The sequence below is a fragment of the Podarcis raffonei genome, chromosome 14 (genome assembly GCF_027172205.1).
Source record: "Podarcis raffonei isolate rPodRaf1 chromosome 14, rPodRaf1.pri, whole genome shotgun sequence".
Classification (NCBI taxonomy): domain Eukaryota; kingdom Metazoa; phylum Chordata; class Lepidosauria; order Squamata; family Lacertidae; genus Podarcis; species Podarcis raffonei.
Window position 1 is genome coordinate 31,293,241 of NC_070615.1, and position 12,806 is coordinate 31,306,046.

Consider the following 12,806-nt stretch of genomic DNA (forward strand, 5'->3'; position numbering starts at 1 on the left):
TCGAAGGAATTGATGCAGAATTTATGCAAATGCGAAATTCTAGCACAAACTATTTCTGATCACAATCCGGTATCTTTGGAGATAAAAGGCAAAGATACTAGAATAGGTAGATGGAGAATGAATGAATTTTTATTCAACGACCAAAGAATAGTAACTAAAGCTAAGGAAACAATTGAAGAGTACTTCAAATGGAATTTAAATGGGGAAACAGCTCTAGAGGTAGTGTGGGATGCAGGAAAGGCAGTCATGAGAGGCTTCCTGATCCAGAAAAACAGTCAATTAAGAAAAGAAAAAGAGAAAAAGAAAGAGCAAATTCTAACTGAGATTATGGAAAATGAAAGAAAATTAACTATAAATCCCGGTGATGAGAACGTAAAACAAAACATAAAGATATTACAAGCCAAATTTTCAGTAATAATTAACCAGGAAATTGAATGGAAAATAAAAATGATGAAACAGAAAAATTTCGAATCAGCCAATAGGATAGGGAAATACTTGGCATGGCAAATAAGAGAAAGAAGGAAACAAAACATGATTAGCAAGATAAAGGATGGAGAAAGGATTGTAGAAGAACCAAAAGAAATAAAAAGGACTTTCCAGAAGTACTACAAAGAACTATACAAAAGAGGCAAAGAAACAGATCATGAAATAGACTGCTTTATGCAAGAACATCAGATGCCACAGATCTCAAAAGAAGAAAAAGAGTTACTAGACCAGACTATTACACAAGAAGAGATAAAAAGGGCTATAAAAAGGATGAAAATTGGAAAAGCGCCGGGGCCGGATGGCTTATCGGCTAAGTATTATAAGACATTAAGCGATCAAATATCCCCAATTCTATGCGAAGTGATGAATGGTATCTTAAAAGAGGGGAGGATCCCGAACACCTGGAAGGAAGCATATATTACTTTAATTCCTAAAAAAGAGGTCGATATGTTGGAGCTGAAGAATTATAGACCAATTTCGTTACTAAACAACGATTATAAGTTGTTCGCAGACGTAATGGCAGAAAGATTAAAAAAGGTATTAAATAATAGAATTCATAAAGATCAAACGGGCTTCCTTCCAGGGAGACAATTGAGGGACAATGTAAGAAATGTGATAAATATTATTGAATATCTGGATATGAGAATAGATAAGCAGGCCGCCCTGGTATTTATAGATGCCGAAAAGGCATTTGATAATGTTTCATGGGGGTTCATGAGGAAAAGCTTGGAAATGATGGGGATGGGAGAAAAATTTAGAAAAGGTATCGAAGCAATCTATCATGAACAAAAGGCAAAACTCATAATAAATAATACTATGTCAGAATCTTTTGATATATTTAAAGGGACTAGGCAAGGTTGTCCTCTGTCTCCTTTATTATTTATAATAGTATTGGAAATATTCAATAAGAGATTAAGGGAAACAACAGAGATTAAAGGAGTCAGAGTAGGAAAGAAGGAACACAAAATAAAAGCTTTTGCCGATGATATTGTATTAACACTGGAAGACCCAAAACACAGTGTAAAAGAAGCTCTAAAAAAATTTGAAGAGTTTGGTGCAGTTTCAGGACTTAAGATCAATAAGAACAAAACTAAAATGTTGGTTAAAAATTTGACAAAGGAAGAAATGTTAGATTTAGAGCAAAGGACGGGACTTATGATAGCTAAGAAAGTGAAATACCTTGGAGTGTGGATTACGGTAAAGAACATTAATCTCTATAAAGATAATTATGAGGTCACTTGGAGGAATATTAAGAAAGATCTTGAAATCTGGGGGAGAATGAGGCTATCCTTCTTGGGGAGGATAGCAGTGGTGAAAATGAATGTTATCCCCAGAATGCTGTTTTTATTCCAAACTATACCCGTACTCAAAGGTTTAAGACAATGTAAAGAATGGCAGAGAGCCCTGGGGAAGTATGTTTGGCAGGGAAAAAGACCACGAATAAAAATGAAAATATTGGTTGATAGAAAGGAAAGAGGGGGCTTTGCTCTACCGGATTTGAGCATATATTATGAAGCGGCATGTCTACTATGGCTAAGAGATTGGATTAGACTGGAAAATAGAGATATATTGGATCTGGAGGGCTTCGATAATAGGTACGGGTGGCACTCGTACCTATGGTACGAAAAGGTGAAGGTGCACAAGGGCTTTCTAAATCACATTTTCAGGGGACCAATATTTCAGGTATGGGAGAGAAATAAAAACTTATTGGAAAGGAAGACCCCCTGGTGGATCTCACCAATAGAGGTGCTAACTATCAAGAAATCTAATATGGAAGAGAAAAATGCCACCTATGAAGATCTCATAAGTAAAACAGAACAAGGTATTAAACTTAGACCGTATGAAGAAATAAAAGACTCACTTACTGGTTGGTTGCAATACCACCAGGTGAATGATTTGCTAAAAGAAGACAAAAAGAAGGCAGGTTTTGAGGATAAAAAATCTAAGTTTAATGTGGAGGTTGTTGAAGGCAAGAGTAAAATACTGTCTAAAATATATGATATACTACTCGAGTGGTATACAAAAGACGAGGAGGTGAAGGAGGCAATGACCAAATGGGCGATAGATTTCGGGTATAATATTGAATTTGAAAGATGGCTGGAATTATGGAATAAAAATATAAAGTTTACAGCGTGTACGGCACTGAGGGAAAACGTATGGAAAATGATATATAGGTGGTACCATACACCGGTGAAATTGGCCAAAATGTATAGATTAAAGAACAAAAGTTGTTGGAAATGTGGTGAGGCGGAGGGCGATCTCTATCATCTATGGTGGTCATGCAATAAAGTGAAAGGTTTTTGGGAACTAATATATAATGAGCTTAAAAAAATTCTAAAATATACATTTCCCAAAAGACCCGAAGCCTTTTTGTTAGGAATTCTGGGTAAAGAAATCAAAAAAGAAGATAAGATAATATTTCTCTATGCCACTACAGCCGCAAGAATTATGTTGGCTCAAAACTGGAAAACGGAAGTTATACCTAATATAAATGAATGGCAGCTTAAAATGGTAAATTATGCAGAGCTTGCCAGGATAACAGCAAGAATACGAGATCAAGATGAACAGGAATTTCATAAAAACTGGAACAAATATTGGAAATATATTGGAAATAATTTGTAGATGATATTAGCGGGGATGGAGTAACGCTAACAGCAGCTAATATATAAGTTTAAAAACAAAGTACATGATTATAGAATTTTTATTTGATACTTACCAAAAGGGTAGAGGGGAGTCCAAAGGTTTTTTGTTTGTTTGTTTAGGGAAGGGATATAATAAACTATGTAAATGAAAGATATGTACATATATTGTAAGATTTATTAGCATGTTTATTTGTGTACCTTACATTTATAAGAATCTGTTTATTTACAAAAATTTGAATAAAAATGTATTGAGAAAAAAAAAAAAAAGGATGCAAAGACCCCATTGCACCCCTGCCCCACCCCATTTCACCCCTTTGCCATGATGTGCACATGTGCGGTTGCACACATATCAGACACGCCTAAAACGGTTGCAGTCTGTACTTAAATCACCCCTTCTAATAGAAACAGTGAGGACTAGAATCTTAGTTCCGTGGAAGAGCACATGCACAAGGCCCCCAGGTTCAACTACCAGCGTCTCCAGGTAGGGCTGCGAGAGACCCCTGCCTGAAACCGTGGAAAGCTGCTGCCAATCAGTGCAGACAATACTGAACTAGATGGACCAATGGTCTGACTCGGTACAAGACAACTTTCTCTGTAGTCTAAAACATCTGGAAGGCACCAGGCTGGGTGGGGCAGATGGTCCTCTGGCCTGATTCAACTAAGCCATCTCTTACTTTATTTGATCACTGTCTTCTGGCAAAAGCGCACGTTCCTTGAGCCCAGTACTGGCTGGCTGCTGCTAACGGGGACCACTTAGAATTATCCCTACCTCCAGTTCAACAGATTCCCAGTCAAGGACCTCCCCCCCCGCCCCACCACTGTTGCTCAGTGAGCTGAGTTATGAGAGGTGGCCCACTGCCCGATGCTTACGAACACACTGTAAATCCAGGACACCAAATTACTAATAAAAAGCCTGTTCCTACTGTGCTATTCAAAATATGTCAGCCTTCACATAATCATATATTCATTATGAGCTGCAATCCTCTTTTTATTGGTTTACATAGGCTGGAATTACGAATGCATTTATAGCACGGGTTTCATCACATGCTCGCGGGGTTCTGGTAACTGTCGAAAGGGAAACGGTCAACCTGCAGGGAGAGGGAGGGAGTGAAGGAGTTAAGAGGGAGGAACAACAACGGCAGGACAATACACCCCCCACTCCTCCGAAGGAGCCAAGGTAATTCTCATCGCCAAAGGCTCTTAATGATGTGGCAGAAAAGAGGCTGAGCTTCTGCAGGGCTATCAGGACGGGACAACAGATTCTGGCAGGAGCTTCCCTGTAGTACCAGAAGCTCGCTGGGAGGGAGGGAAAAGAGCTAACCTGAGGTGGGAGTGCCAAGACACACAGGGTTGTTGCAGCAGCTGGGGATGCACTGTGCCCTATTGTTAGTTTTTTTGTTTTTAAAGGATATCTGGATTCCACACCAAGAAAAGGTAACTTCTGCAAGAGGTTTCTTGGGGGGGATGGACAATTTCATCCCGGGGGCCACATTCACTTCTGGGAAACTTTCCAGGGGCCACATGCCAATGGTGGGTGGGGCCAGGGGCAAAAGCTGGCGGCTACACACATTCACATACCCCTCCTCCTGCAGTCCTCCACCCAGGCAAGCAAGAAGTATTATGCTCAATGGCACCTTCCAGTCAGGCAGACATATGTCAGTGTATGTTCTCACACTGGCCAAGCAGATGACTCAATGGGAAGCCCACAAGCAGGAGCTGAGCACAACAGCCGTGATTTGCAGCAACAGAATTTCAGGGGCACAGCACCTCTAAGATGGGAGAGAATACGTAGCCACTGTGGCTAGGAGCCACTGCCAGCCTTGCCCTCCATGCATTTGCCTAGCCTCTTTTTAAAAGCCCCTGAAGCTGGCCATCGCTACCTCTGGTGCAGTTGAATGAGTACTTCTGTTTGTCCGTCCTGAATCTTCCAACATTCAGCTTCATTAGATTACTGTGCCTTCCAGTATTATGAAGCAGGAAGGAAAACTTCTCTGTGCCCACTTCCTTCATTCCATGTATAACTTCATACATCTCTTATTCTGTCCCTTTGCCTTTCTTCCCAGATAGCAGAATCATAGAATTGTAGAAGGGACCACAAGGATCATCTAGTCCAACCCCCTGCAATGCAGGAATAGGCAGCTGTCACATGCAGGGACTGAACCTGCAATCGTGGCATTTTCAGCACTACTCTCTAAGCAACTGAGCCAACCTTTCCTCATAGGGGATGTGCTCCAATCCCTTGGTGATTTTGGTTGCTCTTTCAAAGGCCACCGCTTTAAACCTCACGGAAAATCTTACCTGTGCATCCCTCCAAAATCCCTCTCCCCTCCCATGAGATCTGGAAGAGCTCAAGTGGCATGCAGACCCCTGGATTTAGCATCCCCACTGTGGGTTAAACCACTGTGCTGCTTGGGCTTGCCGATCAAAAGGTCAGCGGTTCGAATCCCTGCGATGGGGTGAGCTCCCGTTGTTTGGTCCCAGCTCCTGCCAACCTAGCATTTCGAAAGCACACAGTGCAAGTAGATAAATAGGTACCACTCTGGCGGGAAGGTAAATGGTGTTTCCGTGCGCTGCTCTGGTTTCGCCAGAAGCAGCTTAGTCATGCTGACCACATGACCCGGAAAAACTGTCTGTGGAAGCGGACAAACGCCGGCTCCTTTGGCCTGTAAAGCAAGATGAGCACCGCAACTCCAGAGTCCTTCGTGACTGGACTTGTCACAGGTCCCTTTACCTTTACCTTGACCCTGACCCTAGTAGAGAGCCATACCTTCCAAAGGCCCCGTAGGTATTGACTATCCTGAGAGGGTTGAAGGATGTGTTCATGACTTGTCGGGAACTTAGCAGATTGATAACCACCGGGACGCTGAGGAAGGCAATCAGGACCCCAAACGATAGGTTCACTCCCTTGCGGATGTAGCAGCCTGTGGAAAAGGAGAGGTGGAAACCGTAAGTGATATATTCTTGCTTTGGGGACATATATTTAGTGTGCTCCGGAATCAGCTTAGGACAGGGTTGGGAAACCTTTTCTGGCCCTAGTGCTTCATGCTCTCATGGACAACTTTCCAGGGGCTTCAGGCCAGTGGTCAGAGGGGCCAGAGGGAGAGAGTGGGCAGAGCACTGGATGCATTCTTGCCTCTGTATGTTGGCCACATTCCAGCCAGACTAGAGATCCAAGCAGGCAAGCGAACAAGCAAGCTGGAGGCCTAAATGGCCACACTTGGGCCTGGGCCTGAGATTACTCACCCGCCTGGCTTGGGACGTTCTGTTGCTGGGCTGGGGAAGAAAGACACAACACCTCATGAGGGTCCCTGCAATGTACTAGCCCTCGAAGGACACCAACGGCTTTCAAGATGGCAGGCCTTCTGCACTGAGCCTCATGCCAAGAATTGGCAAGCCTCAGACCTGCAGGATTTATACTTGGCTTTCGCTAGAACCTTGAGGTCCAACCATGGCTCAGAAGGGAGGGTGCTGAATTGAGGGAAATGGTGCCCCTCTCAGCGGGCACTGACTTTCAGGAGCAGAACTGGAGCTCACACAGAGATGCTTACACACACACACACACACAGAGAGAGAGAGAGAGAGAGAGAGAGAGATGTTTCCTACTCAAGGTTTTCTGATTTCAGCAGGCTAGTTTAGGCTTTATGTTGGTGCTATTGGCATCAACTGTTCCTGATCTGGTGCAAATGACCCAGAGTTCTAGGAGTAGTTCCTGCTCTCCCTTCTTCCTGAGCCTGATCCAAGGCCACGGTGACTTAACAATTAAAGGACCAGAAGCTGTGATGTCTCAAATGACAACATTGCCCCAAAGCAGAGCAGGATCCAAACACTCATTCACTCACATTTATGATTTCTGTCTCCCACTTCCCTCTCTCATTCCCCCTCTTCCTGTCTCTGTTCTTTTGTCACCCCACAACTCTCTTTTCTCCTCCCATCGCAATGCTAAAATTCGGACTGCAAACTCCTTTGCTGTTTGTCCTTTCCCCATTTTTGGTTTGCTTATCTTACTATACAAAGTGCAACACACACACACACACACACACCCTTCAAGTGGTCTCTGGCAGGACAGTGACTTGGTAGATCAGAGAGTCTGGTTTCCTCCTGTCACTGTCCTGGGGGCCATTTGTGACCTGGATTCCCCCCCCCGCAGCCAATAAGAAAGCAAGCATTTGCTCAACCTCCCCCTCCCCACCCCCAGCCCCCGCCTGCAACATTGCGGGCCTCAGCCAATGGGCTGTGCCATATCTTTATGAAAATCTGCTTTTCTCTAAATAGTCTGGGAAGGGACTAAAAAGAAGAATGTCTAAAATGCTGCTCAGTTAACAACAAGCCCTAGTGTAGAGAAGCCATTTCTGGCTTGGGGAGTATTTTCTGTTCTTTCTTCTGGATGGCATTGAAATTAAGTATACGCTTGGAGTCCATCTGAGAAGGGAGTTTTAGTCTGAAATACCAGGAGTGCCAACTTGAAGAAAATATTGGGGGGGGGCAGGTAAACCCCGCTCTGCACAACTGATCACATGAAGCGGTGAGCAAACACCATTTGAATCGCAATGCCCATCAACCAAGCTTTGATATATCACCAGATTGCAATGTTTGGCTGGTGATATATCGCAATGTTGAAAACCTCACATTGCCCAGCCCTATTTTGTACTACAACTCCCATCAGTCCCAGCCAACATGGCAGATGGGAGTTGTAGTCCAAAACATTGGCCGGGGGGGGGGGCAGTTTGCCAAAGGCAAAGGCTGTTTTTTTATTATTTTAGTTGCATCAACCGATCCAGGGAAGTAGGTTGGCAGCATCCCCAAAAGACTAAGATACAGCTGTACCTTTGCAAATGGCCACCAGAAAGGAAACTGAAGCTACTGAGAATTGGACAAATAAGCAAAACTGACCCTTGCTGCATCCTGCTGCTTTTTGAAAAGAGAGACAGAGAGACAGACAAATAAAAATAATAATAACTGACTAGCACGGAGAGTTCCTCTTTTCCATCTCTGCAGGGAAACAATGCTTGTTTAAGCCTTTCTGCTACCCTGATAAACTGTTTAGTCTGAGAATATTTTGGGAGCAGTTTTTCATTGAAAAGGGAGGTCTGGACCCCTGGGAAAGTGGGTGGGTATTTCAGAAAAGCCAGGATTTGTTATGTTGCACAGAAACATAACAGAAGAGAGAAACTTGGTCAATATAAAGATGAACACATTCCTGGGACTGGGACACCTCATGCTAATTCCACCCCCCCCCCCAAGTCTGCCTGAGGATTGCTGGGTTGAGGTGTCTTTTGTGCAGGATCCTGGCCAGCTTGGCAGAGTTGCAGAGACAGCAGATCAGGGCCAAGGTTGCCCAATGACCTTCATGGGCGAGTGGGGATTTGAATCCTGGTCTCCTAGGTCCCAGTCTAGCACTCTAATCACTACACACCTGTCTGTCTGTCTGTCTGTCTGTCTGTCTGTCTGTCTGTCTGTCTGCCTGCCTGCCTGCCTGCCTGCCTGCCTGCCTCTATATAGAGAGAGTGTGGTACAGTAGTTAAAGTATTGGACTGTGACCTGGGAGACCAGGGTACACATCCCCACTCAGCCATGAAGCTCACTGGGTGACCTTGGGCCAGTGCCATCTCTTAGACTAACATACCTCACAGGGTTGTTGTGAGGATTAAATGAGAAGAGGGACAGCCATGTGCACCATCCTGAAAATCTTGAAGGAAAAGGTGGGATAAATAAAACAAGATATATGTGTGTGTAATGCAATCCTGAGGGCTAGAAACTTAAAACCAACCAACCAAACAGAATACTATTGTTGAAGCCATACAGCATTCCCAGAGCCTGGGAAAATAGGACATTGTCCCTGCAGCAATAAATAACTATTATTATTTATATCAAATGCTAGTCCTTCTCAGGGTAGACACATTGAAACGAATGAGCATTACTAACTTAGTTTCTTTAATTTCTTTTTTTCCAATGCTTTATTATCCATAATTGCATCCATATATCCACAACATGTCATTATCTATATATCAAACTTATCAAAACAAAATTCAAACAGTAGAATGTAAGTCTTCAGATCATAAAGTACATAATTTTGACTTCCCATCCTTTTCAACATCTTTCCACTCTAGTAAACCTATTACCTTAAGAGATCAATTGTATTAATAATAAACTAATAATGTACATCTATGTATACCTGTCTATTTTTACCCTTACCCTTTCTTTAATTTCAATGGATGTACTCTGAGTAGCGCTTCGTTGGGCTGGCCGCCGTCTCCCAACCTAACCTACTTCACAGGTTTGTTGCGAGGATAAACACAGGTGGCGAAGAACCTTGTGTGTACATAGGTGTCTGTGTGTTCCCATCAGACCAATGTATTGCTTCAGTCCAAGAAGGACTTACCACATCGCAAGGGCTCCGTCTTCCCCTCTGCCTCTCCGGCTTGCATCTCTTGCACTCTGGCCTTCAAGCCTTGTTCTTTGGAGCTGAAAAGGAACCCCAGGGCAGCATCGTCGAAGCAGGCAATGCTTGGCACGATGGTCAGCCAGTTAAGGAAGCTCAAGTTTCCGCTCACGATGAGGAGCACCTAAGGGCAAGAAAGAGGAGATGGACAGCTTGTGGTCAGGGGGAGATTAGTGCTTTCTTCTCAAGGCATTGCAGTTCGTGGCTGGTTACAGGTGCTAAGCAAACAGTAAGAGGGGCCTCAGAAGCTGCCTTACACCCAACCAAGTCCTTGGCCTATCTAACTCAGTGCTATCTACACCAGGCATAGACAAACTTGGCCCTCCATATGTTTTGGGACTACAACTCCCATGATCCCTAGCTAACAGGACCAGTGGTCAGGGATGATGGGAATTAAGATTGCTGGAAGAAATATCAACAACCTCAGATATGCAGATGACACAACCTTGATGGCAGAAAGTGAGGAGGAATTAAAGAACCTTTTAATGAGGGTGAAAGAGGAGAGCACAAAATATTGTCTGAAGCTCAACATCAAAAAAACTAAGATCATGGCCACTGGTCCCATCACCTCCTGGCAAACAGAAGGGGAAGAAATGGAGGCAGTGAGAGATTTTACTTTCTTGGGCTCCGTGATCACTGCAGATGGTGACAGCAGTCACGAAATTAAATGATGCCTGCTTCTTGGGAGAAAAGCAATGACAAACCTAGACAGCATCTTAAAAAGCAGAGACATAAAAGGTCTGTATAGTTAAAGCTATGGTTTTCCCAGTAGTGATGTATGGAAGTGAGAGCTGGACCATAAAGAAGGCTGATCGCCGAAGAATTGATGCTTTTGAATTATGGTGCTGGAGGAGACTCTTGAGGGTCCCATGCACTGCAAGAAGATCAAACCTCTACATTCTTAAGGAAATCAGCCCTGAGTGCTCACTGGAAGGACAGATCCTGAAGCTGAGGCTCCAAGACTTTGGCCACCTCATGAGAAGAGAAGACTTCCTGGAAAAGACCCTGATGTTGGGAAAGATGGAGGGCACAAGGAGAAGGGGATGACAGAGGACGAAATGGTTGGACAGTGTTCTCGAAGCTACCAACATGAGTTTGACCAAACTGCGGGAGGCAGTGGAAGACAGGAGTGCCTGGCGTGCTCTGGTCCATGGGGTCACGAAGAGTCGAAGAGTCGGACACAACTAAACAACAACAACAAAGCTAAGCAGGATCCGGTATGGTTTCACATTGGATGGGAGAACCGTGTGTTGAGATTCCTGCATTGCAGGGGGTTGGACTAGATGACCCTCGGAAGTCCCTTCTGGTTCTACAATTCTATGATTCCTCTTTACAAAAATGGAATAAAATGCCTGGGTGGTGTACAGAATGCATTAAAAGCAACCAGAGATTCAAACCCAAAGTCATGAGAATCCACATTAGAAAACAGATGCTTCGTCATTGCCATCATTATTGCATCACTTAAAAGAGAGGGAGGGGAATGATGATGCACGCTGTTAGTTTGGGTCTTTGGCCACCATTCCCCCGCCCCTACTTTTATATGACCTACATCCACAAATATGAAGCAGTCCACTTCATTAACATTTCTCACTTCTTCTGCTCAATTGCAATCCTGCGCCGCCACCCCCCTTTCCAATATTGAGGCAATTTGAAGAAAATAATTCCCTGAGTTGCCCCTCTGACACAGGATCACCTTACTACTTTATATGTAGTAACTGGGTGGTCTGTTCTGTTTTCCTTTCCTTCTTCTTCTTTTTTTTTTGCTTTATTGCTTGGGAGATTGAAAAAGAAGAATCTTATTTCTAACAGCTGTAGTGTGTGTGTGTGTGTGTGTGTGTGTGTGTGTGTGTGTGTGTGTAATCAAATAAATAAATAATCACAGGATTCAAAACCTGGCCTCTGAGGTTTTGACATGAGGGTGGAATTATGAACCTGTCAAACATATGGTTCTTCAGCCTGGGGCAAGCAGGTCTTTCGAGGGGTAACAGAGAATTAAGAAAAACACTAGCGGAATCTCTCTGGAACAGGCTGTAGGTGTTAGATCAGGGACAGGGAAGCTGTTGCCTTCCACATCTTTTCTGACTTCCATTCCGACCAATCCTGGCCAGCATGCCTAATGGTCAGGGGTGACGGAAACTGTTGTCCAGCAACCTCTGGGCGGTCAGAAGCTCTCCAGTCCTGGCCCAGAAGCACTATCTTTTCCTCACATCAAGGCGTCATTTGCAAGCCTGGTGGGCTTTCCGATGCATAGGACTACAACTCCCATCAGCCCTAGCCAGCATGAGCATGTGATGCTGGGGCTTCTGGGAGCTGTAGTCTGAAACATCTGGAGAGCATCAGGCTGGCAAAGGCCGCCTTAAACCAAGACCTGCTCCCCCCACATCCCAAGTCTGCTCCTGAATCGCAAAGGTTTTCTTTTATTAAGGCACAGTATTAATCACAGTAATTGGGTAGGAACGGTAAGGTTATAAAACTACAGAATGTCTAATGAGCAAAAGCCTGAAATGAGGAGCTGGGACCTCTTTTTTTTAATCTAATAATGTCAGTTTTATGGATTATGACTGGAGTTTTATGAAGTGTGATATGAAATACTGTGGATTCATGGCTCTCGCTGGATTAATTTGGGTGGGGGGGTGAGAGTGGTTTCCCTCCTTCAGCCCCCCAAACAATTATTCCTTGTGTTTCTCTCCCCTTAGCCCTGGCAAGGGAGCCCAAATGCTAGGAAATGGGGCAGGTACCGTCAGAAATCTTTTACAGGTCCGTACACGGTTTGAACCCTAATTGCAGATCATTATAGGCATTTGGTAGGTACCAGCCAGAAACTCATAATCTCCGCCAGACAGTATATCCTTCCAGAAGGAGCTGTAACAACAACTTGCAAACTGTTCCAGCGCACAGACCAGGGGCGGCTATTAGTGTGTGGGCTAAAAGGCACCACAGGGGCAACAGAGTGCCCTGGAAACTATGAGGAAGGGCCATAGCTTAGTGGTAGAGCACCTGCTTTGCATGCAGAAGGTCTCAGGTTCGATCCCCGATGAACCTTTTGCATGCAGAAGATCTCAGGTTCAATCTCACAGCCAGGTAGAGCCACTGCCATTCAGTATATTAATATTAGAACCATAGAACTGGTCAATTAGAAGGGACCATTGAGAATCATCTAGTCCAATGCAATGCAGGAATACTCAGCTGTGCCATATGGGGATCAAACCTGCAAACTTGGCATTATCAGCACCCGGTTC

General features: G+C 44.2%; 1 protein-coding gene across 1 annotated transcript in view; it reads right to left on the reverse strand.

Annotated features, from left to right (window-relative positions):
* Positions 1-12,806, reverse strand: part of LMF1 (lipase maturation factor 1) — a 160,555-nt gene that overhangs the window by 16,723 nt on the left and 131,026 nt on the right. Inside the window, exons 7-8 of the mRNA XM_053364122.1 lie at positions 9,508-9,691; positions 5,896-6,049 (exon numbers count right to left, since the gene is read on the reverse strand). Coding sequence (XP_053220097.1) covers positions 5,896-6,049; positions 9,508-9,691 — 338 coding nt within the window. The remainder of the gene's footprint in view (positions 1-5,895; positions 6,050-9,507; positions 9,692-12,806) is intronic.